Source organism: Camelina sativa, chromosome 6, assembly GCF_030686135.1.
Source record: "Camelina sativa cultivar CO46 ecotype springtype chromosome 6, ASM3068613v1".
Lineage (NCBI taxonomy): Eukaryota > Viridiplantae > Streptophyta > Magnoliopsida > Brassicales > Brassicaceae > Camelina > Camelina sativa.
The window spans coordinates 19099838-19123139 of NC_141885.1; the positions used below are offsets into that span (position 1 = coordinate 19099838).

General features: G+C 36.2%; 7 protein-coding genes across 21 annotated transcripts; 5 read left to right on the forward strand and 2 right to left on the reverse strand.

The window, feature by feature from the left end:
* Positions 1 to 423: 423 nt before the first annotated feature.
* LOC104699100 (beta-galactosidase 16) lies at positions 424 to 1678 on the forward strand. The gene is made up of 2 exons (XM_010414446.3): positions 424 to 884; positions 1359 to 1678. The coding sequence occupies exons 1-2, from the start codon at positions 498 to 500 to the stop codon at positions 1476 to 1478; spliced, it is 507 nt and encodes a 168-aa protein (XP_010412748.2). The 5' UTR covers positions 424 to 497; the 3' UTR covers positions 1479 to 1678.
* Positions 1679 to 2525: 847 nt separating this feature from the next.
* LOC104791568 (beta-galactosidase 11) lies at positions 2526 to 3444 on the forward strand. The gene is given in 3 exon segments (XM_010517489.3): positions 2526 to 2834; positions 2836 to 2913; positions 3019 to 3444. Coding segments are annotated over 3 exon segments (501 nt in total). The 3' UTR covers positions 3133 to 3444.
* Positions 3445 to 7901: 4457 nt separating this feature from the next.
* Positions 7902 to 8710, forward strand: LOC104791570 (beta-galactosidase 6). Its single transcript, XM_010517490.2, has 2 exons — positions 7902 to 8324; positions 8432 to 8710. The coding sequence occupies exons 1-2, from the start codon at positions 8007 to 8009 to the stop codon at positions 8543 to 8545; spliced, it is 432 nt and encodes a 143-aa protein (XP_010515792.1). The 5' UTR covers positions 7902 to 8006; the 3' UTR covers positions 8546 to 8710.
* A 661-nt stretch (positions 8711 to 9371) lies between these two features.
* On the forward strand, positions 9372 to 16122 carry LOC104791572 (E3 ubiquitin-protein ligase UPL7). 14 transcript variants are annotated; one of them, XM_087454107.1, is made up of 16 exons: positions 9453 to 9540; positions 9964 to 10086; positions 10362 to 10602; positions 10711 to 11273; positions 11438 to 11561; positions 11666 to 12376; positions 12465 to 12787; positions 12937 to 13215; positions 13320 to 13572; positions 13682 to 13852; positions 13960 to 14052; positions 14132 to 14239; positions 14347 to 14463; positions 14554 to 14643; positions 14735 to 14832; positions 15722 to 16122. In XM_087454107.1, exons 6-15 carry the CDS (start codon positions 11894 to 11896, stop codon positions 14816 to 14818), a joined length of 2001 nt encoding a protein of 666 aa, XP_087310233.1. In that variant the 5' UTR covers positions 9453 to 9540; positions 9964 to 10086; positions 10362 to 10602; positions 10711 to 11273; positions 11438 to 11561; positions 11666 to 11893; the 3' UTR covers positions 14819 to 14832; positions 15722 to 16122. The 14 variants fall into 14 exon arrangements, 9 of the variants coding, with proteins under 9 accessions (XP_087310228.1, XP_087310225.1, XP_087310227.1 ...); XM_087454105.1 differs by having other exon boundaries at positions 11441 to 11561; positions 14132 to 14248; XM_087454106.1 differs by having other exon boundaries at positions 11441 to 11561.
* LOC104699101 (GDSL esterase/lipase At3g53100) lies at positions 15149 to 17169 on the reverse strand. 2 transcript variants are annotated; one of them, XR_015559641.1, is made up of 5 exons: positions 16652 to 17125; positions 16444 to 16574; positions 16134 to 16367; positions 15730 to 15969; positions 15149 to 15585 (listed from the first exon to the last, which is right to left on the reverse strand). XR_015559641.1 is itself a non-coding variant. In XM_087454108.1 (5 exons), exons 1-5 carry the CDS (start codon positions 16890 to 16892, stop codon positions 15392 to 15394), a joined length of 1056 nt encoding a protein of 351 aa, XP_087310234.1. In that variant the 5' UTR covers positions 16893 to 17169; the 3' UTR covers positions 15149 to 15391. The 2 variants fall into 2 exon arrangements, 1 of the variants encoding a protein (XP_087310234.1); XM_087454108.1 differs by having other exon boundaries at positions 15730 to 15985; positions 16652 to 17169.
* A 1054-nt stretch (positions 17170 to 18223) lies between these two features.
* Positions 18224 to 21317, forward strand: LOC147942810 (DEAD-box ATP-dependent RNA helicase 38). Its single transcript, XM_087454110.1, has 9 exons — positions 18224 to 18418; positions 18555 to 18790; positions 18968 to 19261; positions 19371 to 19598; positions 19729 to 19794; positions 20160 to 20558; positions 20655 to 20763; positions 20883 to 20971; positions 21059 to 21317. Exons 2-9 carry the CDS (start codon positions 18557 to 18559, stop codon positions 21125 to 21127), a joined length of 1488 nt encoding a protein of 495 aa, XP_087310236.1. The 5' UTR covers positions 18224 to 18418; positions 18555 to 18556; the 3' UTR covers positions 21128 to 21317.
* On the reverse strand, positions 21306 to 23242 carry LOC104791573 (vacuolar protein-sorting-associated protein 37 homolog 1). Its single transcript, XM_087454111.1, has 7 exons — positions 23042 to 23242; positions 22481 to 22663; positions 22305 to 22392; positions 22041 to 22080; positions 21908 to 21954; positions 21694 to 21814; positions 21306 to 21608 (listed from the first exon to the last, which is right to left on the reverse strand). The coding sequence occupies exons 1-7, from the start codon at positions 23053 to 23055 to the stop codon at positions 21448 to 21450; spliced, it is 654 nt and encodes a 217-aa protein (XP_087310237.1). The 5' UTR covers positions 23056 to 23242; the 3' UTR covers positions 21306 to 21447.
* Positions 23243 to 23302: the final 60 nt, after the last annotated feature.

Genomic DNA, 23302 nt, shown 5'->3' on the forward strand with positions numbered 1-23302 from the left:
ATTTGTTGAACGTTGTATATAGTTACAAAACCGGGGAATTCCAAAACGTTAAATGATTAACACATGAAAAGTGGTACAACATGTAGCACTTTTATATTATTTTGACGGGTACAAATATAAGAGCAAATTTTTAAGTTTGTTATTTTAATACTAAAAGGGTTATAACAATAAAATCAATTTAAAGAGACAAAATTACAAAGTTCAACGAATAATTGTGAAACCAAATAAACTGTCTTTTGCAATAATAATTTTTTTTCCTTTGAAAAAGCAAATCTATTAATAAATAATCGTAGAAAAGTCAGAATGATGTCCTTCACCAACACCTCCGAAATCCAAGAATCAAAAGAAAATTTTGACAGAAACATTTGCGGACACCTCCTCACACGAGTTCGTCTCTCCAACAGACTTTAATTTGCAGTGGAAAAAAAAAAGACCCTATATATAACTACGTACGTACTACTATATGTTAATAGCATTTTCACTACACCAAAAATAAAATGGGTGCTACTCATTGTCGTTGTCATGGCTTCATAATAGTTCTTGTTATGTTTCTTTCCTCTATCTCTTGTTTACCTTCAAAACTGGACGTTTATTATGATGCGAGAGGTATCAAAATCGAAGTTGGCCTGAAACAAAATCTCTATGATTCCATTCCTAACCCTCGTAGTGATTTTGGTAGTTCTCTTCCTACGTTGGCCAATCAGATTCCAGTTTGTCGTCACCAAAACAGGTCTAGGGCCCCCGTATTGATATTTGATTGCAAAGAGAAAGGATATGTTTTCACAAAGATTAATTTCGCTGACTACGGCCATGCAAGTGGTGATTGTGGTAACTTTAGACGCGGCAATTGCGGCGCACCCGATACCTTGAGGCTCGTCAAAAAGGTTTGTAACACTCGTTCATTGTGATTTGGTACGATGTTTTATATTAATTGGGTTTGCGGGAAACTCTTAGTTCTTCCCATGATGAGTTGGGGTATGGCAAATCCAAACATTAGATGCTCATTAGAAAACATATTTATTAAGTATATGTACGGAACACAATACTAAATAAATATGTGTTCATTATGTTGATTTACCATTTTTTTTTTGAATTACTAAGAAGTTCTGGGCTTAGGCCCGTACATCCCCTCAATCCAGAGACCAGAGCATTTTATATGGTCCCTTCCCAAACACCGTCTCTCGAACCGACGACTTCTAGACTTTTGCGAGAAAGTCTTTACCAACTGAGCTATCAACGCTTGGTTTTTTATCATTGTTCATAATGATCTGTTCATTATGTTGCTTCACCATTATTTCATGGAGAATGAAAATTTCATTAGATATTTCAATAAATCTTATAAATTGTTATTCGTGCAGAATTGTCTTGGAAAATGGCAGTGTGTGCTTCTTTTGGGGAGAGGGGACGAGATGTTTGGCCCGACACACTGCAAGAGTCCTCCTTGGTTCGTTGTTGAAGCTACTTGTACAAAAACTTAGGTCTCTACTGCACAAGTGTTTCTTTATAATTTTTTCAAACTTAGGTCCCAACTTTGCAGCTTCAGCCTTAATGCTTTGATCTAAGTTTGTCATTGATCATATTCATACTAGGGCTCGTACCTCCCACAAGATCGTGGAAATTTTTGTCGTACATGTATTATTCGTTAGATCAACTTTAATTTATACAGTTTTATTTTATATTTTGTTCTTATAATTCTAATGATTTTCGAGTCACCGTAAATTTAATCCAAAACTAATTATACATCCATCAGCTCATATTGTAAATCAGAAAAGGTCCTAAATCAGGAATCCTAATTTCTTTTGTTTTGCTCAAGCTCGAAAGAAATGATCAAGCTTATGAAGAGAGAAGTTTGGGTGTGAGGAGAAAAGTATTTTTAAGAAAAAGCTCACTAAAGTTTGCGACTAGGAGGAGAACATAGTTCTACAATTTTTGTCATAAAAAAAATAGCAGTTTTTTAGTTTGTGTATTTTTTCTTCTAAAAGTGTTAAAGGGTCTCAACTCTCAAGTGTTAACTGCAATTTGTTTTTTTTCTTTCTGAAATAGTTAAATAATTGATGTTTTTATATATATGTTTTTTAAACGCGACATAACCAATAAATGGACAACGTAAATAACATCTCATATTACATGTGCTCTATAAAAGTGCCAAATATCTTAAAATGTAAAAAGCTAACGGATGATTGTGAAAGTAATTAAACTCTCTTATACTACAAAAATCTTATAATTTTTCTTCACTTATTTAGTAATCTATTAATAAGTAAAAAGTAATCGTGGAAAAGTCAGAATGTCTTTCCCTAACACCTCCGAAAACCAAGAAATAAGAGAACTGAAATAATAAATATATAAACTGATAGAAATTTTTGTGGCCACATCTACACACGACACGAATTCGCCTCTCCAAAACTTAACTAATCCAAGTTTTGATATATATATAAAAAAAAAAAAAAAACAAGAACCTATAACTACATCCATAAGTTAGCATACTTATCATTTTCGATATTTTTAAATAAATGAGAACAGAAAAAATGGATAATTCACATAATCGTCGTCGTGGTCATGGCTTCGTTTTGCTTCTTGTCCTGATTTATTCCTCTGTATTTGGTTTCTCTTCAAAGATCGATATTTCTCGTAACGCAAGAGGCATCAAAATCGTCGGAGACCAAAAACGTTTTCTCTCGGATTCCAATCATTACCATCGTAGCGATTTTGTGAGATCTCTCCAACATGGCAAGGAACATTCTGCGTGTACGAATCATAAATCTGTTCGAGGTCCGATAACACGTCTTTATTGCCAGGACGGATATATTATCACCAAGATCAATTTTGCTGACTATGTTCAATCCCACTGGTGCATGTAAACACTTTAGACACGGTAGTTGTGGCGCACCAGCTACCTTGAGACTCGTCAAAAAGGTTGGTAACAAATTAAATATGTTGGTTTTTTATTTTCTTCATGTGGAGTAGTAAGTATTAAATATTTCAAATGTATCTTAATTATTGTTGGTATTATTTGTGCAGAATTGTCTTGGGAAACCGAAGTGTGTATTTTTAGTTACGGATGAGATGTTTGGTCCAAGCCACTGCAAGGGACCTCCTACACTCGCTGTTGACGCCACTTGTACAAAATCCTAGGTTTCATATTCCTACTTAAGGGGTTTTTTTGTTTGTTTGTTTGTTATAGACTTATAGGGATTCTTATTGATGTTTCTCTTTTCTTTCGTTTTGATCAAGTTGTTGTTGGTCATAAAGTTTATTGTGCAACACACGAGAGGGCCTTTGATGCACGGATCTTTATGTTGTCGATCAAGTTTCAAGCGCTTTTATATCATCAACATAGTCTTTGATTGTTTCACTGAATCTTTATTTTGTTGGATTTTGTGAGTTTCTAACTCAATACTAGTTTATTATGAACTGATTGACTCATAATTATTTGGGCTTCATATATAATTGTCGATGTGAGATTTCTAGCTAACACGTCTTCCAAAGATAATCAGTGACATAGAATTAGGATGTTGTGGTGGGTAAAAAAATCCAGCCTGGCCCGAATCTAAAAAAAGTCCATCCAGAAAAAGCCCGATCTCATAAAACCCGAATGAGTATTAGGTCTTGTGGGTAAACCCGAACGGGTTTTTAGTTTTGTGGGTAAACCCATGGGTACCCGATTTTTTTTGTCTTATATGATGTATTTTGCATTTTGCATTATGAATTTTTGTGTCTTTAGCTTTTTGGTACCAAATATGATTTATATTATGTATTTTGTTTATTTTATTATATCTATGACAATTTTCAAAAATTTATAATTTTATATCATATAGATAAAGTATACCAAATATATTTAAGAGTTTTGATAACCTAGATAAATATAAAAACCAAAATCAAAGTCACAAAAACAACAACAACAAAAAAAATTTCTCATTCTTCCTCCTATGGTTCTTCCAAAACCTGATCAGAATCTAAACAACAACAAAACAATGGAATTTCAGTCAAAAATTTCATAATTACATCTTTATTCTTAAGTAACAATCTTAATTTTTTTTACCTTGGTCTCATACTCCTGAGCTACTAGTCACAGATGTGATACCTTCAACCTCATCATCAAAGTTGTCTTTAATGTCACCTGTAATTAAAAAATAGAAATTCTTACCTTCAACCTCATCATCAAAGTTGTCAACCAAGCAAGGGAAGTTACTTATGAATTGAAAAAATATGGATTCTTACCTTCTAACTCAGCATAACCACATAACCAGTTTCTAGTACATAACAAGGCTTGAATATTTCTTGGAAGGAGACGGTTCCGGTAAGGAGTCAGTACCCGACCTCCAATGCTAAACGATGACTCTGCTGCTACTGTGGTGATTGGAATACTGAGCACATCACAAGCTAGAGAAGCCAAATCACCATAGCGTTGCCCACTGCCTTTCCAATAACTCAAAACATCGATGTCAGTGAAAGACTTCAAATCTAGCCTTGGATCATCCAAATAATTTTCCAAATTTGTTTTTGTGTTGTCAGAACCAGGTTGTATGCTCCTCTCAAGCTCTAAGATATCCTGTATAAAAGAGATATGAGGATGTGTAAAGATATCATGTGTCATTAAGATATAGGGTATAAAAACTAAATGGAGAAAAATACTTACAAAATTTGGATCATCTTCTAGTGGTGATTCATTAAGAATATCAAGTGGAGTTTGTGTTGATGAGAAAGAGGTAGAAGTCCAAGCCTTTTCCCTGTGTTCATTATAAAGGTCCTTCAAGTTCTGCACAACAACTTCGACCTTTTCTTCAGAAGTACTCGGATCCAGTTTGTGAAAAGCTGATTGAAGAATTTGCACCTTTAACCTTGGATCTAAAATAGCTCCCATAGCTAGAATGATACTATACTGATCCCAATACTTATCAAACTTCAACTGCATCATTTTAGCCATCTCTTCCACTCTCAAGTCACCACAATCTGCATAGTCTTTCAAAAGACGCTCAATTTTCCACACTTGTAGAAAATACACATTAGCAGTAGGGTATTTGACCCCTGAGAAATAAGTAGTGATGGTACTGAATGGCTTCAAGATTTCACAAATTTTCTCTCCTCGATCCCACTCATCTTCAGAAGGCAAGTTTTTGTAGTTTCTGTCACATTTCTTTCAAACTACTAAATGCCTTACGGAACTTTAAAGCTCTAGCAAGCATATCATATGTCAAATTCCAGCGTGAATCAACATCTAGAGATAATCCAGCAGCACCTCTTATCCCAACACTCTCAACACATGCTGCAAATTCTTCTCTCCTAGAAGTAGATGATTTGACAAACCTGACACTCTCTCTAATATTTTTCAAAAGATCAGCAGCTACATCTAAACCATCTTTCACAATAAGATTCAACACATGAGCGCAGCATCTGACATGAAAAAACTTCCCTTCACATAACAATCCATTACCACTAATCATTTGAAGACGATGCTTAAGGATCTTCTGCATACTATCATTATTCGTAGCATTATCCAAAGTCAAAGAGAAAATCTTCTTCGCTAAACCCCACTCCTTCAAGCAACAAAGAATTTTAGTAGCTAATTCTTCACCTGTATGAGGAGGTTTCATCTCACAGAATGCTAGAATCTTGTTGTTTAAGTTCCAATCATCATCAACATAATGAGCAGTCAAACAAATATACCCTGTGAGAGTGCCACGAGCTGTCCACAAATCTGCTGTACAACATACTCTTCTTTTAAATTCTGCAAAAACCTTTTTCAGCTTTTCTTTTTCCAATTCATATCTCTTAAACACATCATTCCCAGCAGTTTGTCTACATATAGGCTGACAGTTTGGATTCAAGTACTGATCTCTAGCTCTCACTTTCTCATATTCAACATACCGGAAAGGCAAATCATGGTATATTATAATTTCACAAACCATATCACGATCTACTTTGTGATCATAGTGACTTTTTGCATTCAGCCCTGGAGGTCTCTTGGGACAAATTTCTAAATGACGCTTTAATGATGATGTTCCCTGACTAATTTTAGTGATTAGCTTCTTATTACAGTGAACGTAACGATCTCTCTTTTTTCCATTTGGTCCTACTCCTACTGGTTTATACTCTTTCCAAACAGAAGACTTTAATCGTTTGTTAGAATCAAATACCGTAGAGTCTGTATCAGTAGGCTGTGTTTCACTTGCTCCTTCAGCATCATACTCCACATCCACTTCCATGTATTCATTCTCTGCATTTAAAGCCGCCATTGTTTCTAATGTTTGAGAATCCATCCTAAAATAAAACCATATCAAAAACAAACAAGAATAATGTCATATTGTCATTCTCAGACCTCATAACTCATCTCTACAAACACAAAAAATAACATTCAACAATCTAAGCACAACCGATATGTGCCTTTGTTTATGTTATAATCTCAATCTCAATCACATTGTCAACCAAAATACATGCAACGACAACAAATAAATCACACATGCAACGACAACAAATCAAAACAATGTTTAATATAGGCAAAAATTACTACTACTTCACAGAACAATTTTCAAAAAACAAAAGTGATTAAGTCAGAACAATTTTTCTTCTAAGTTAGAATTTCTCACCACAGCATCAACGAGCGCAAATATCTCCACACACCCAAAAAAAAACCTAATTTGTGATTGATGGATCGATCTAAGAGAAACAAATCCAAGAAACGCAAATCTAATCTGGATATAGAAGCAAATCTAAAGCAGAACAAAATAGTGAAATGAAAACAGACAAAAGTCAAAATAAGTTGCTCAGATTCGTAAGAACATCCGCCATTAGTTTACACAGCAACCAAACACAAAGAAGAAAGAAGGGAAAAAAAAAATTAAAAACACTAAAAAATGAAAGACGCAAATCTTGCTCACCAAACGCAGTCCCAGAGGAAATCAAACATCCATTGAAGCAAAAAATCGAAGGGATGAGAGTAGAAGAAGATGATGAAGAGAGATGAGGTCTCACAATAGTTCTGAGATTTCGATTTGCTCTTACACTCTCTATTTTTTTTTTTCTTGGTTGGGGTTGGTTTTGGGGTTTGTGAAGGATGGGATTCTCGGTCTTTGATTTTTTTTTTTTGAAGTCTCATGGGTACCCATAACCCAATAAGATAAACCCGAATAGGACTCTCTAAAATGGGTACCCGAACCATTTAAAACCCATGAAATTTTAACATAATAATCAGATCTTTGGGTTTCTTATTTTTCATGGGTCCCGGGTACCCATCGGGTTAAAACACATTCTTAACATCCCTACATAGAATCCCATGGTTTTGTTACAAAAAAAAAAAAGAAGAAAAATCCCGTGATTTGATAAATTATGGGTTAGTTCAGTTTGATCAATATTGGCTTCCTCTGATCGGACCAACTTTGAAAATCACTTTGGTTTCAGTTGTTTGAATTTCCAATTCAAAACCACTTTATTTTTGATTATATATATAATGTGAGTGCATGGAATGAGAAGGACTGCAGACGAACACAACCCATCTGAAAATGTGAAATTTAGAGGTACAGTATGCATGTGAAATTATCATTAGTTTGGTGGGAATTAATGTAAGAACACTAATGAAATTTCATGACATACATGAAAAGCAAATAACATGAATACACGTACTCTCATATTCTGGCTGCCTTTATATAACAATAAATTAATTAATTAGCAACGACAACAATCTAAAGATCAACAAATAATTTAGGAAACAAATTAAACTCACAACTATGAAAATTCAAAATGTTATTTTTTTTTCTTTCACTGGGAATATTGCAAATCTATTAATAAGTAATCGTGGAAAAGTCAGCATGAATGTCTTTCACTAAACTCCTCCGAAAACCAAGAAAAGAAACAAGAGAATGGAAAAAATATAGAACTAGTAATTGGGAGGAAATTTCGTGGCCACATCTACGAATGAATTCACCTCTACAAAACTTTGATTAATTCATAAGTAGCTAATCTACTTAAAACATTTTCGATAGCTTGATCATGAGAGCATTAAAAAAAAAAAAATGGATAGCTTACATTGTCGTCATCATCATGGCTTAACTCTGGTTCTTGTTCTACTTCATTCCTCTCTCTTTGCTTTAGCTTCAAAGATCGATGTTTCTTACAATGAACGAGGCAGCAGGATCGACGGTGACCAGAAACACGTAGCATGTACGAATCAAGAACCTGATCCCGGTCCGCTAACGCGTATTTCTTGCAATGAACCTGGATATGTTATGACAAAGATCAATTTCGCTGACTATGGCAATCCCACTGGTACATGTGGACGCTTTAGACACGGCAATTGCCGCGCATCAGCTACCATGAGGATTGTCAAAAAGGTTAACAAAAATAGACTAACATTAATGTTGGTTTTTGCCTTGTCCATCGTGTGTGGACTAAATTCATAAATCTTTCAAAGAATCTTAATTATTGGTTATTTGTGCAGAATTGTCTTGGAAAAGCGAAGTGTCAACTTTTGGTCACGGACGAGATGTTTGGTCCGAGCCATTGCAAAGGAGCTCCTATGCGCGCTGTTCAAACCACTTGTACAAAAGCTTAGATTTCATATTTCTCAAGTGTTTTTTCTTTCTTTTTCTTTTTCCCCCTTAGATCTCGTTTTTGGTCAAGTTGTTCTTTTCTCGTTTCTTTGATGCTTGGATATTTATGTTGTCGATCATGTTTCAAATGTTTGATCTTGATCACTAATTCTAACCATTTTTACACATTGACGAGATAAGCACATCTGAAAATTTTCACCATACTCTTCAAAATGGAAGAGAATTTGATAGTGAATTTACGATGCATCGGAGGACGTTAATCAAACTCATAACTGATTATAACTTTATAAGAGTAAGATACCTTCTGTTTGCTCCTTATGGATGTGCAAGCAGCAGTGCATAGAGCTAAGTTTATTTTAATTTAGAAATAATAAATATTTTATCATTTAGAGAAATTCAAGTATTCAACCAATAAAACTATATTTCAGAATTTAAAATAATTATAAATTATTAAATTACTAGAAATAGTTCATAGAAACTTGAATTTTTTTTTTGATGTGAAAAAAGTCTAAAACATTCCATATATTGAAACAGGGAGAATACTTTTTAAAAAATTAGAAATTTTCACTATTTTAAAAATTTTAGGCTAAAAATATACCATAATTCAATCCTGTACAAACTAGATTATTATGCCTACGTATGTAAATTCTTTTTTTTTTTTTTGTACAAATTAAGAAAAAAGCTGAATTTGTATAATATATTTTTAGAAAGTACAACGTGTTAAGATGCAATTTGTCAAAAAGTATCCTTAACAAAAAAGAAACAAATCACTTGGAGAAAAAAAAAACAGTCACAGTACAATAGAAAAAAAAAGAAGAAGATAATAATGACATACTAAAAAGCTGACGTCATAAAGAAGTGGTTGAACCTTGACGTCAACCTTAACCCAGATACGAAAACAACGTCCGTGTGCCAAAAATATTTCATTCGATTCCTTTTTTTTTTTTTTTTTTTTCTCTAATTTTCGAATCCAATGGACTTGAATCGCAAACACAAGGTATCTCCTCCTCGTCCTTCTTCTTCTTCTCGCGATACTTTTGAAATTGAACCATCTCGACGATGATCGCTTTCGAATTCTCGATCTGAACTCTGCTAATGGCACTGAATTTTTTGTTTTTCTGCTCAAAAATTTTCTGGTTGAAATTGCTAGTCCTAATCTTTCTAGGAAAACTTAGGGCTCTTAATTCTTATAGGACTCAGATTTTGTGGAAGTTTTAAGCTCCTGGTAGTGAAGAAGACGCTTGATATGCCTCAATTTTTTGGAATATTAGACTATTAGAATCGTCTTTCTTCCGAGGGAATTTACTTGTTTTATGTAAAAGTGAAATTAGGGTTGGTAATTGAAAATTATGTTTCGGTTTGCTTCAAAATTGTTGATCAAAGGTTGATTGCATTATTCTTAAAATTGGTGCATCATCAGGTGTCCCTTAGAGGCGCCAGCAGTGGGGAGATATCACGGGATGCTTTGCTTGCTAAAGTGTCTCAAGAGAGGGAGTTACGCAGTTACGCAAGACGTGCTAATGCTGCTGCACTTTATATTCAGGTACACCTCTTTCTGTTGACTTTTGGCTCAACTCAAGTGGTGAACAGTAATTAAAACCGTGGCTATCGTTAACAAATATATTTTGTTGTTTTTAATAATATACTTAAAATCTACGAAGGAGAACGTTTTGTGCTGTTTATATGATTGTTGGTATTGGAATAAGTGGCGCTAAGCTTGGTGTTATCATTTCCAGTACATTTTTTAGGATTATTCTGAGTTGGAATTTCTGGATGTCGCTTTTGGTATAACCTTACATCATTTTCCAATACTTGTAGAGAGTTTGGAGGTCTTATATTGTGAGAAAGAAGGCAGCTATAGAGATCCAAGAGGAGTGGGAGATTTTACTGAGTTGCCGTTCTGATACACTTACCAAAAGTTGGGTATCAAGCACAGTATTGAGACCGTTCCTCTTCTTTATCAGATCTTTGTGTATCCAACATCAAAAGATACATGCAAGAGATATACACTGCATGCAAACTTGCTTTAAGATTCTATTGGAAAGCATCAACTCTAATGGTATTATTTTTTTTTTTTTTTTTTTTTCGCTTTGAATTTCTAATCGTTCTTCTTGCAAAGTAGGAGAGATAGAAATTCTTAATGGATGCTGTTATTGTCATTTTGCAGATCAAAGGTGCAATTTTTGCTCACTAGCAGTTGGTACATTTGAAGAAAGTAAAATATGGGACTGTCAAACACGAAAAATGGTTTCTCTCTGCTCCTTCCTTCTCATGGAGTGTTATTATTCACAGGAGAGGATAAAAGATGTTATTGGTGTCACTGCCCTTCTGTTGCGTATTCTTATTGTTTTAACTGATCCCAAAAGCTGGAAGATCATTACAAAGGAAAATTTTGAAGATGCAGAAACAGCTGGAAAGATAATCATTCAGTTTATAGGGAGCTGTAGAAGTGGATATTACTCATCAGTTAGAAGTTATATCAAAACATTAACCAAACATACAGATGAGAGACTGTTGATTACTACAAGTGCAGTAACTTTGACTCTACGACCATTCCATGTGCGACAGCCTGCTTTTGTTGATGAGCATCAACCGGACACGGATGTAGCTGTTGAAGAATACGTTTCTCTGATATTGACGATTCCTCGACTAGTTTTCTGCCTTCCAAGCGCTCTCATACGTGCACTGAAGCACAAGAGCATACTAATGCCAAGCTTTCACACTATATTGGTAAAACTTATAATAAATTTTCTTAGACCAATTAATTTTTGTCAAAGTCTCAAAAAAAAATGTAGAGAGAATAGGTTGCTTGTTTTGAGTCTCTGTTACTTTTTCTTGTTTACTTTCTTTTTTCCAAACAATCGAAGGACTTATTAAAGTGTGGCAGGTGACAGCAGATTTTGAAGGACAAAATCTTGACCAGAATATCTGTAATGGAGCATTCAGAAAAGCAAAGTTGTACCATGGAGATTCCTTCTCTTGGATGGGCTATCGGGAACATCATATCCCTGGCAACAAGTAGTGAAACTGACTTTATGGATCCACAAGAATTAAATCCAGAGATGTTTTATGTCTTGTATGTCCATGTTATTGTGACTCTAGCCGAGAATCTCTTGTCTCAGGTTGAAACTGTTGGAATTCAGGATATTCATCCTGATATTGAGGCCGCATTGAAGACTGAGAAAGGAGAAAATTCAGTTAAGATTTCTTTCGTGGAATTGCTTCGGCCAGTATGTCAACAGTGGCATCTCGCAAAACTGCTGGCAGCTTCTGGGAAAGAAATTCGTGTTATAGCAGAGAAAGATACAGAAACACTAGGATTGCTTGATATAGCACGATTATATTCATGCATGTTGAGAATCTTCTGCGTGCTGAATCCTGTTGTAGGGCCTTTGCCTGTCCTTAACATGCTATCCTTCTGTCCTGGATACATTGTCTCTTTGTGGAATTCTCTAGAGAGTTTCCTACTACCTAAAAGTGGTTGCCGTGCTGATGATTTATCTCAAGGATCTGTTAAAACTCCCTGGAATACAAGAATTCCATCTGAGAAGAAAATGAAACATCTTAAGAATGATGGTGTCAACAAGTGGGTGAATGTGCTAAACAAATTTTCTGGTAAATCACCAGGCCCGCGTGAACATGTGGAGTGTACTAGTGATCAACCAGAATCAAGCCAGGTTAATGAGTCAACTGATGATGCGTGGGATGTGGAAACTTTGAGGTGTGGTCCTGTAGGTATCTCCAAAGATGTGTCATGCCTGCTTCATCTATTTTGTGCAACCTATGCTCATTTACTCGTTGTTCTTGATGACATACAATTTTATGAAAAGCAGGTAAAAATGCAATATGGTTTCCTGCAGTGTATATGTTATTAGTCTCATACTATTTAGTATTTAACTGAAGGTTTGTTTTGGCATATAGGTCCCCTTTACGCTGGAGAAACAACGGAGAATTGCATCAATGCTAAATACACTCGTGTATAATGGATTGTTGCGAGGTACAGGTCCTGAGAATAGACAACTGATGGATTCTGCTATCAGATGTTTGCATCTATTGTATGAAAGAGATTGCAGACACCCTTTTTGTCCTTCTGCCCTATGGCTCTCACCTGGCAGAACTAGTAGACCTCCAATTGCATTTGCTGCTAGAACTCATGAGGTTTTACCAACCAGTAATGTTCTTACGTCTCCAAGCATGGGTTCTGTTATAACAATTACTCCGCATGTCTTTCCATTTGAGGAAAGGTAATCTTACCTTGCTTATCCTTCATAGCCTATCCATGTCATTTTTGTGCTACAAAATCTTCTAACTAACTATTACATGTCTCCTCAAACTCTTTATCTGCTTTTATCTGTTGACTGATGTTTATTTACATGTTTTGTTATTCCTGCAGGGTCCATGTGTTTAGAGAGTTTATCAGCATGGATAAAGCTTCAAGGAAAATGGCTGGTGAAGTGGATGCACCTGGTGCGAGGTCAATAGAGATAGTCGTTCGTCGAGGTCATGTGGTTGAGGATGGATTTCAGCAACTGAATTCTATTGGTAGCAGGCTAAAATCATCCATCCATGTCTCGTTTGTGAATGAGTCTGGCCTTCCTGAGGCAGGCCTAGACTATGGTGGGCTTTCAAAAGAGTTTTTAACTGACATAACAAAAGCAGCTTTTGCTACTGAGTAAGCTCTTCTATATGCATACTTTATTTTAGCCTATGCTGTTACTTGTCCAATGGATTAATTTTTGTTTTTATTGGCATTTTCTTTCCATTCTTTTCCAAAAGGTATGGGTTATTCTCGCAAACCCCTACTTCAGATAGGTTGCTTGTTCCTAGTCCATCTGCACGGCACCTTGAGAACGGGATTCAGATGATTGAGTTTCTTGGAAGAATTGTTGGAAAAGCTCTATACGAGGGAATACTGCTGGATTACTCTTTTTCACACGTTTTCATCCAGAAGCTTTTGGGACGTTATAGCTTTATTGATGAACTATCAGGGCTAGATCCAGAGCTCTACAGGAATCTCATGTATATCAAGGTAAAAACCATCGCAGGTGATATATCTGTCATCTCATATGTCAAAATTCAATCTTGCGTAAGTATCACAAGAGAGGGTTTCTGAGATCAAGATTCTTGTTTATACGCAGAATTATGATGGTGATTTGAAGGAGCTCTGTCTTGATTTCACAGTCACTGAAGAGTTTTGTGGAAAAATGAACATAATTGAGCTCAAACCCGGTGGGAAGGATATTTCAGTCATGAATGAGAATAAAATGCAATATATTCATGCAATGGCTGACTATAAACTCAACCGGCAGGTATGTCTTTTTCTCGTTTTATAAAGAATCTACAGGTCAACCATCCTGCAAAAAAATTTACTTCATAATTAATGAGGTAAAAATGTTTTCCTATGTCTTGAATGCAGATTGTGCCCTTTTCAAATGCATTTTACAGAGGATTGACTGACCTTATATCTCCTGCTTGGTTGAAACTATTTAATGCCCATGAATTTAATCAGGTATGCGGCTTTATTGAAATGATTTCTTGAGTTTTTCTCTTTTACGAAGCGCTATTGTCTTACAAAAATTACTGTGTAGTTACTCTCTGGAGGAAACCATGATATTGATGTTGATGACCTAAGGAAGAATACAAAATACACTGGTGGTTACAGTGATAGCAGTCGAACAATCAAAATCTTCTGGGAGGTGATAAAAGTCGTGATCTCTTCTTTTTCTTCGTATTCTGTATGCTAATTTGTGACATAGGCGGAGAGTTGAGTGGCTCGTTTAATTTCTCTTGTTGCATGTCTCAGGTCATGAAAGGGTTTGAACCGAGTGAACGTTGCATGCTCCTCAAATTTGTGACTAGTTGTTCTCGAGCACCACTCCTTGGTTTCAAATACTTGCAGCCAACCTTCATCATCCATAAAGTTTGTTATTGAACTTTAGCTTCAAATGTAGGTGTGACATTCTGTTTGGTACGTTTTTTTCTTATGTTTGTGCTTTTTCATCTTCTGCAGGTCTCTTGTGATACTTCCCTTTGGGCTGCTATTGGAGGACAAGATGTAGAAAGGCTTCCATCTGCTTCCACGTGCTACAATACTCTTAAGGTGGAGTTTCAGTTGTTCTGTCTCCTTTGTTGTTTGCTTGTGAAGATTCCTGTATCTTTTTTGTTCAGTCTTTCTTTGTGGATTGCTTCAGCTTCCAACGTATAAACGAGCAAGCACTATGAGGGAAAAACTGTTGTATGCGATTACTTCAAATGCAGGATTTGAACTCTCGTAGAGATCTCTGACCAGGTATTCATCCCTTGTGATGCAACTAGACCTTTTATCCTTTATTCTATTCAATATATAAGCCTTCTGTCAGTAAAATTAGTAGGGCTGGTGTAAATAGTGTGTTTGGTTTATCTTAAGATTATGGGAACTTGGTTGGGTTTGATAAAATACGAAGCTGATATGGAACTTATATCTTGTACTGTATGCCTAACGAAACCTGAATTTTTTTATGATGCTCACATAGCAGTAAACTTTGATTTATTTATTCCTTTACCAAAATTCTTGCTGTAATCAAACTTAGAAATGTTAGTAGAGAGATAGATTAGACACACAGATAAAATATCAAAGATTGTGATATTCTCAAACAAAGCTTGGACCTATAGACCCATGTCACCCATCACACAGACCAGATTGGTAGTTTCTACATTCGGTCACACACACACACAATCTGTCTCTTATTTATGAGTTATACATATAAAGAAGGAAAGAGAAAAAGAGAGGAGAGAGAGAGAGACACACACTTTGGTAGCTATTTATTGGTATACAGTTTGAATTCAATCCAACTGAGATGAAACTCAATTCAAGAGATTAGAGAAATCCCTTGACCCAGTAGTTGACCAGCCAACAGCTCGTTTACAGCCTCTGTGGGGTGGAATCCATCCCAAAACACATATCCTGTGGCATTTACACACGTTCCGGGGGATAGAGAATTGCATAGGAACGATGTTTCTATTGTTCCTGTTCCGCAGCATGCCCTTTTTGTTTCAAAGAATCCTAAAATACGTGCAGTTTAGACATTTTATCTTGTTAGTCGCAAAAATAGATAAAATATCTGAGAAGTTCTTCCTATGAGTAGCTCACTCTATCATGGTTTCAAGGTTAATAAGGATTTAAAATTTGCATATGGCAGGCTCGTACCATTGTCAATTGGGTTGGTGATGATGTCCAGGAAAGGTTGGTAGACATCAAAGGCAACGAGCTTGAGGCCTGAGTGTCTATTCATCAATAATTGGGTTGTGGTCTCAAGTTTGGTGTTAAACATGACAGCATCGTTGTTCAGTCTCTCGACACAACTTTTGTTTCCTGCACCGAAAAGAGTGATAGCTGCAGGCAGGCAACCCATCGGCGGTAACGATATCACTCCAATTCTCCTTGCTCCTAGTTCATACAGATTCTGTTACAAGTGACAGTATGATTCTTGTTGACACAAAGAAAGGGTAAATAACTGATACGTTTTTTTGTTTCGTGTAAATTTGCACAGTCATATGGTTGCTTTGTTATGAATATCGAGTTCTACAGTTAGTTACTAAACTTAGAAGTACCTGGATGAATTCTGAGTAGGATCTCATGAGAATGTCAGAGAACTGATCAGGTGTATTTAGGATGTTGAGTATAGGATTGATGTAATAGTTCTGAAGAAAGTCGCTAGATCCCGCGCTCAAAATGTGGATTCCTTTAGAGAATAGCCTGCGTGCGTTCTCCCTCCCGATCATGCTTGTTACTCTGTTTTGATACGCCCTGTAATAGCTTAGCTGTCGTGTTAAGGAGATCGCGCCCTGCAAAAGGAGGAGCAAAGCTCATGGATCAATTCACGTCATGTGTGTTGATATTGTATTGTGTTGTCTCCCTTACAAATGGAACAGACGTGGCATCATAGTATCCTGAAGAAGCTGATGCAAAGTTGGCGCCAATCGAGAAATTCTCGTTTCTTGCTTCTCGGCTTAGGAATGCAGGTGGGTATGAAGAGAAACCAAGGTACTCAGCTAGACACGAGGTGGAAGATAAAAAACCAATTAGATTAGGGAGAGAGAGATATGTGGTCTTGTGATAACGAATTTACCCGAGAAATCTACAGCCAGTTTCCCGTTGCAGAATCTTCCGGTGGGTCTTTGGTCGATGAAGTCTCTGCCATAAGGAGGAAAGTTGGATTTGACAATGCTGAGTAAGTTATTGTTGTTGCCAACGTCAACAATGGAATCACCGAACATGATGAGTGCAGGAACAATAGCTCCTCTGGATTGACAGAAGAAACAAGAAAACAAGACAAGAACCCTATACCCTGAACCTCTCATCTTTTGCATTCCGTTTTCTTCTTTGTCTAATGCAATCAGACCGTTTAGACAAAGAGAGAAGAAAGAGAAAGAGAGGGAGAGAGTGATCGATAGTTAATAGTCACGAAGAAAATAGAGAGTTAAGAAGATGATGAATGTATAATAATATAATCATTCTCCCCATGCTTATGTTTAAGATAAAGAAAAAGCATTTTCATAGTGCAAAAGAGTAGGTGAAATTTGTATGTGAGGTCTGTTTCTTTGGTCATTGGTCTTGGACAATAAGCAATATTTATTTTTCCATCCCGGGTTCGAAACCAAAACTTCCATCATAGTGAGATTGCAGTTTGGTCAACACGACAAGGTCTCCCTTGATCCACTTTGGTTTGTTGTGCAAACGGGTTACAGACTATTGAGACAATCCATCTATCTTTGATTGATTGCTGAGTTCTTCATTAATCTAATTTAGGTTCTTGGTTAACCGTTGGAAGGCATGAAAATAAGTTTTTGAGAGTGTGTTCAGTTTTCTTGGCAAGAAATGATTTGTTTGAAGAAAAACAAAGTTGAATATTGGCAAAACTATCATTATAACAAAGTGTGAGCTCCACCAACTTTTTGTTGGTGATGTAATAATAATGTCTCAAGTATAATGTGGCATCCACTTTGTGCACCTCAAAGATTATGTATGTTTTGTTTTTTTTTCCTTCTGTTCTCCCTCAAAGATTGTGGTTAAGCCATCATGGCTCTTTTTTCTTATAAAGGGCTCTTAAGCCATCATGGTTTATTTTACATTTCATGTATATTTTAATGAAAAGCTTACCAAAATTTTTACAAAAATGGAAAAATTTGGGCCAGATTACCATTGAATTAAAAATCTTTACCTGATACAAAACCCAAATAAGGAAAAAAAGTGGCCAATTCTGACACAAATTTGGCCTGTTGGCCATAATATACGAACTAATGTGTTAAGTCTTGTCTTGTAACTCTTGTAAATTAACAAATGAAACCTGCATTTTTGTAAACACTAACCTAAACGAAGTTAAACTTTCCAAAGTTCAAAGATGATTAATAGAATAGATTCTATAGCCAGCCATAAGCGACACCACGTCCTTTACTGTTCTTCAAAATGCTACTTTCACAACCTCTAGATGGGCTTCTCATAAACTAAAGCCCAATTCGAACTGTGCTGGGAATTCTCTTAAATTAACTTCCCCCCGTTTTAATTTTACCTTTTTACTAGTATAGTAGCTTAAGTTTTTATAATTAAAAAAAAAGGATAAACTGAATAATTAACAAAATCAAAAATAGGCTAGAGTTGGTTTAGCTTGTAATTAAACGCCAGTAAATTTTCATTTTTTACTAGTAGCTTCAGATTGACGTCAGTTAATTTCCAGATTTTACCAGTAGCTACAAAATAAAGCAGCAGCTTTCTCATTTTTTTTTTTTTTTTCATCTTTCTCCCCCAATTTGTCTCGTCCGACTTCAAAACCACAACACAATCGTTTCATCAATCGTCTTCTTCGTTCTCTCTGATTCTCCCATTCAATAATTCACAGGTTCCTCCAAACTTCTCTCTGATTCTCAGCTCTTTCACGAATTAATGGAAGCTGATGAGTTCTCTTCTGCATTAGGTTTTTTTTCTTAAAATTGTTCGATTTTGGTTTCTAATTTTTTTTTTTTGGCTAATAATAGCTATGGCGGATACAGTAGAGAAAGTTCCCAACGTTGTTGAGTCATCATCTTCCTCCGTGGAAGCACCTGTTATCGCCGATAAGACTGAGCCCACGACGACGGAGAAGAAAAAGTGGGGCGATGTTGAGGATGATGACGAAGAGGAAGCAGTATCGGAACTCAATTCTTTGACCATTAAGGAAGAAGAGAAAAGTGATTCTGTGCTTGAAGAACCTGAAGATTCAAACATCAAAGCGGTATTTAACTAGGACCTTTCCGATTAGTAGATTTCGTTAGTGTAGTGAATTGTGATTTGTGTTGAATCTCGCCTAATCGAGCTTAGATCTGGGGTTTTACTATGAAGTAATTAGGGTTTGTTTTTGGATCGATTGCTTCGAAGTCAGATTTATTTGATTTTGATTTTTTTTGTGAAGGTTGTTTCGGGTGATACACCATATACATCAGCAAGTAGGTTTGAGGATTTGAACTTATCTCCTGAGTTGATGAAAGGCTTGTACGTGGAGATGAAATTCGAAAAGCCTAGCAAGATTCAAGCTATCAGTTTGCCAATGATTATGACTCCTCCTCACAAGCATCTGATTGCTCAGGCACATAACGGATCTGGGAAGACCACTTGTTTCGTTCTTGGAATGTTGTCTCGGGTTGATCCGACACTGGCAGAGCCTCAGGCGCTCTGCATTTGTCCCACTAGAGAATTAGCTAATCAGGTTTGTCTTGTTCTGTTACTCTATGATGATCTGAGAGTTGTTTGATTGTTGACTTGGGAAAATCTTGTTAAGAGGCTTAACTCATGTAAGTAAATTGGTTGGATGGCAGAATATGGACGTTCTTCAGAGGATGGGGAAGTTTACTGGGATCACTGCAGAATTGGCTGTGCCAGAGTCAACGAGAGGCGGACCATCGGCTCCAAGACGAGGTCCTGTTACTGCTCATGTGGTGATTGGCACCCCTGGAACGCTTAAGAGGTGGATGTCATTTAAGAGACTAGGTCTAAATCATTTGAAGATTCTGGTTTTTGATGAGGCTGACCATATGCTTGCTACGGTATGCTCTTTCTTCTGTTTTACTTTGTTTTCTTTATTTCTCAACTGTAATATGATTAACTCTTTTGTATAATGTAATAATTGTTTCCCTTCAAATGTGGTTGGTAACTGAATATTCATTGCTATTGCAGGATGGCTTTAGGGATGATTCCTTGAAGATAATGAAAGACATTGGGAGAGTTAATCCCAATTTCCAGGTATGTTTTTTTATGCTTCTTGACCGATAAGTAGGATGAAAATTGATTTCTAGTAGTCTACCATGGTATTGAGGGGCACAAGTTATTCTGTTGAACATATGTCTATGTTTGTTTTGATGCTCAGAAGCTCTTAGTAAAAAGAAACAATTCAGCTGTGTTTTTATATTGTTTAGAGCCCTTTATTTTATTAGGACATGTCTGTGTTTAAACGAAGATGAATCTGTCTTTACTGCAAAAGGCTGTACTAAATTATGGGTTATTTCATTATCTCAGTGGCTGTTAGTCTAAATTAAAGTAAACTATTTTTTTTTGCTTTTTCTATAAATAGTATTGTCTGCTTTTGTTCTTGACCTTCTTTTCTACAGGTTCTACTTTTCTCGGCAACTTTTAACGAAACTGTCAAAGATTTTGTGGCGAGGACAGTCAAGGATCCCAACCAATTGTTTGTCAAAAGAGAGGATCTAGCTTTGGACTCGGTAAAGCAGTTTAAAGTTCTTTGCCCGAAGGAGGAAAACAAGATTCAAGTCATTAAGGATCAGATTATGGAGCTTGGGGATATTGGGCAAACCATTATCTTTGTGAAGACAAAAGTGTCTGCTACTAAGGTGCACAAAGCCCTTGCCGAAATGGGATATGATGTCACCAGTGTCCATGGTAATTTGTCTGAAGTGGACAGGGATAAGATTGTTAAGGAGTTCAAAGACTGCCTTACTCAAGTGCTAATTGCTACTGATGTCATTGCAAGAGGTTTTGACCAACAGCGGGTAAATATTATCATTTGACCCTTTTCCTTTCTTCTCCTTTTTTCCCAAAGTTGCTTATTCAATACCTCTTGCTGATTATATATACAATACTTGCAGGTGAATTTGGTTGTGAATTATAATCTTCCCATTAAATATGAGACCGGAGAGCCAGATTATGAGGTGTACCTTCACAGGGTTGGGAGAGCTGGTCGGTTTGGTCGTAAAGGTAAGTTTTGATTCTTGCATTTTTATTTATCTCAAGTGTTGCCACAAGTTTTCATCAGTTTCTTAACTATGTTTGCCACAAGTTGTCATCAGTTTCTGAAATATGTATTTGTATTGTAGGAGCGGTATTTAACCTGATGTTAGATGATGGGGGGGATAAAGAGGTGATGGAGAAGATCGAGAAGTATTTTGGAGCAAATGTTAAGGAGGTATAGTAAGATTTAATGAGAACTACATATATATCTTTTTAAGTGTTTGTTACAACAGTATCCAATGAATTTTAAACTTTACTGCAGATTAAGTCATGGAACTCTGAGGAGGAGTATAAGAGTGCGTTGAAGGAAGCTGGCCTGCTCGACGAGTGAGGAAGAGGAACAGAGTGTGTTCAAAACATCTAAAAGACTTATGTCGTCTGTTTTTTGAGATTGCTTAAAAAAGAAACTTGTATACGTCTTTGGGGTTTTTTTTTAGTAATCTTTTTTATCAGATTGCTGAGATTTTCAGACTGTTGTAGCTTATTTATCATAAGGGAAAAAAACATAATTTTGTTGTCAATGTCAATCACTTGAGTATGAACTTAAGAACAGTGAATAATTTTCTTTACAACATCGGATAAAAGTCAGAGGACACAAACCCAAGACTTCGGTAATTGTGTTGAGTTCAATGTGCAAAGCATATTATAAATTCAAATGTTTGAAGTTTTAGCAGCAAGATGAATAAGTGCTCGTCGATGATACGTAGTACGCAGCTTCTTGTATTTCTGCACAAATGCTGCCGTATCAATTTCCTTCTCTAGGAACTTCTCTTGCAGGGCTTCGGATTCTTCATCCACCTGATTCATAGCCTCTGCAATACCAGCAAAAGGTGTTTAGAAGTGATGACATGACACAAGAACTGTAGAGAAGATGAGGGAAGAATATAAACTTGTTACCTTGAAGTTTATGAAGAAGAGAACCAGGGGAGTAGAATTTGAGGATCTCTTCTTTTTGCCTCTCAAGCTCATTGAGCTTTTCTTGCGCAGTTGCGAGCTCAGTTGTACGAATAATTCTGCACTGTTATCAGAGTAGCTAATAGTAAAAAAATGAGATATCCAAAAAGGTCAAAGATGGTAAACTGAACAAGGATAGTTGGTTCTTGATACATACTTGGTTTCTGAGTTCCATTATCTGTGGCTCTTTCTCCAAGTTCTCTCCTGTTACATTTGACCACAAAAAAGTTTTAGATTTCCGGATGAAACAAGAGTTTCTCGTAAAATGTAATGAGCCACAGAGGACTTACTAGCTAGCTGCAACGTTTCTCTGCGGAGCTCATCTTTGATCTGATGGGTAGAAACAAAGCACAAAACAAATTAATGCGGTTTTACTTCCAAAGACTATAAAACACAGAACCATAAAACACCACATTACTTAAAAGATGATGCCATGATGAAGTAGCAAGAGGAAACAATGAAAAATCTCAACACATACCTAATGAAGTTACTATCTTAGAAATATAGATAAAACTTGTCTATCCAGAAACAATTGACTGATATATAAAACTTACATTGTTCTGGATTTTGACCTGTTCAAGAGAGAGCAGAAATTGCTGATACGCATCTTTGTCATTGAGAAGCTTCCTGAGCTCATCCACGCTACAGAAAAGTAAACAACACCATTCAAAAAGAAAGCAAAACAAAAACGCAACACACGAGAAGAAGCATTAACAAACAAAACGCAAACCTTTTGTCTTTCAAGAAGACGATAATGCCAGCTGCTTCATCCGGTGAGACTTGCGCTGGCATCTGACCAGATGTTTGAGGCCGGGATGAACTTGGCGAACTGACTAAAGAAGGAGAGTACCATGGCGACTGTGAAGAAGCTTCAGGAGGACGAGACTGTCCTTGTTGTTGATCCTTTGATCCCCTTATATGTCACAACAAAAAAATAAACCATCATCAACTACAAATCTCAGCTTCTAGGTCATCAGTATTATACATCACCGATTCAACCAAAATGCAGAACATAGATAAGGACTCATCAAAACTCCTACATGAAACTACAACGTTCTCTAATCAGTAACTGAGCAAATCTAGACTAATACTACCACCTCAAAAGGTACTTTACCAACAACCTAATATCCTAAATCGCCAACAAATCCAATTTTCATAACACAAGTAATAAAACAGAAACCACTTTAAAATCAAAGAGATCATATGAAAAAAACAGATAACAAAAAAAAAAAAAATCTCACAATCACGGCAACACACAATATAAAGATTGTAAGAAAAATTGGTTTATTACCAAAAATTGAACATCTTTGTTTCAAGAAATCGTCGACCAACCAAAAGGAGCAAAACTCAAATCTTCGTACTTCTTCTTCTTCTTCTTCTTCCCTAAAGGCCTAAACCACCAGATCGACAAAAAAATTAACAACTTTTAAGAAACCTGACTCCGTCTCCGTCGTGTTTCAACGAAAATTCCAACTCTTCGATCTTTTCCTGTGTTTCGTCGTTTCAGATTCTTTTTTACTTCTTAGCTCTCAAATAGGCCCAAATACAAACA

Coding starts and splice junctions, on each gene's coding strand:
- LOC104699100 (XM_010414446.3), top strand. CDS start 498: ATGGGTGCTACTCATTGTCGTTGTCATGGCTTCATAATAGTTCTTGTT. Junction 885..1,358: donor CCTTGAGGCTCGTCAAAAAG/GTTTGTAACACT, acceptor TTATTCGTGCAG/AATTGTCTTGGAAAATGGCA.
- LOC104791570 (XM_010517490.2), top strand. CDS start 8,007: ATGGATAGCTTACATTGTCGTCATCATCATGGCTTAACTCTGGTTCTT. Junction 8,325..8,431: donor CCATGAGGATTGTCAAAAAG/GTTAACAAAAAT, acceptor TTATTTGTGCAG/AATTGTCTTGGAAAAGCGAA.
- LOC104791572 (XM_087454099.1), top strand. CDS start 9,517: ATGGACTTGAATCGCAAACACAAG. Junction 10,603..10,710: donor GGAAAGCATCAACTCTAATG/GTATTATTTTTT, acceptor GTCATTTTGCAG/ATCAAAGGTGCAATTTTTGC. Junction 11,274..11,437: donor CAAGCTTTCACACTATATTG/GTAAAACTTATA, acceptor GGCAGGTGACAG/CAGATTTTGAAGGACAAAAT.
- LOC104699101 (XM_087454108.1), bottom strand. CDS start 16,892: ATGCAAAAGATGAGAGGTTCAGGGTATAGGGTTCTTGTCTTGTTTTCT. Junction 16,575..16,651: donor ACTGGCTGTAGATTTCTCGG/GTAAATTCGTTA, acceptor CCTCGTGTCTAG/CTGAGTACCTTGGTTTCTCT. Junction 16,368..16,443: donor ATGCCACGTCTGTTCCATTT/GTAAGGGAGACA, acceptor CTCCTTTTGCAG/GGCGCGATCTCCTTAACACG.
- LOC147942810 (XM_087454110.1), top strand. CDS start 18,557: ATGGCGGATACAGTAGAGAAAGTTCCCAACGTTGTTGAGTCATCATCT. Junction 18,791..18,967: donor AAGATTCAAACATCAAAGCG/GTATTTAACTAG, acceptor TTTTTTGTGAAG/GTTGTTTCGGGTGATACACC. Junction 20,972..21,058: donor TTGGAGCAAATGTTAAGGAG/GTATAGTAAGAT, acceptor ACTTTACTGCAG/ATTAAGTCATGGAACTCTGA.
- LOC104791573 (XM_087454111.1), bottom strand. Junction 22,393..22,480: donor GTCTTCTTGAAAGACAAAAG/GTTTGCGTTTTG, acceptor ACTTTTCTGTAG/CGTGGATGAGCTCAGGAAGC. Junction 21,955..22,040: donor AGAAACGTTGCAGCTAGCTA/GTAAGTCCTCTG, acceptor CAAATGTAACAG/GAGAGAACTTGGAGAAAGAG.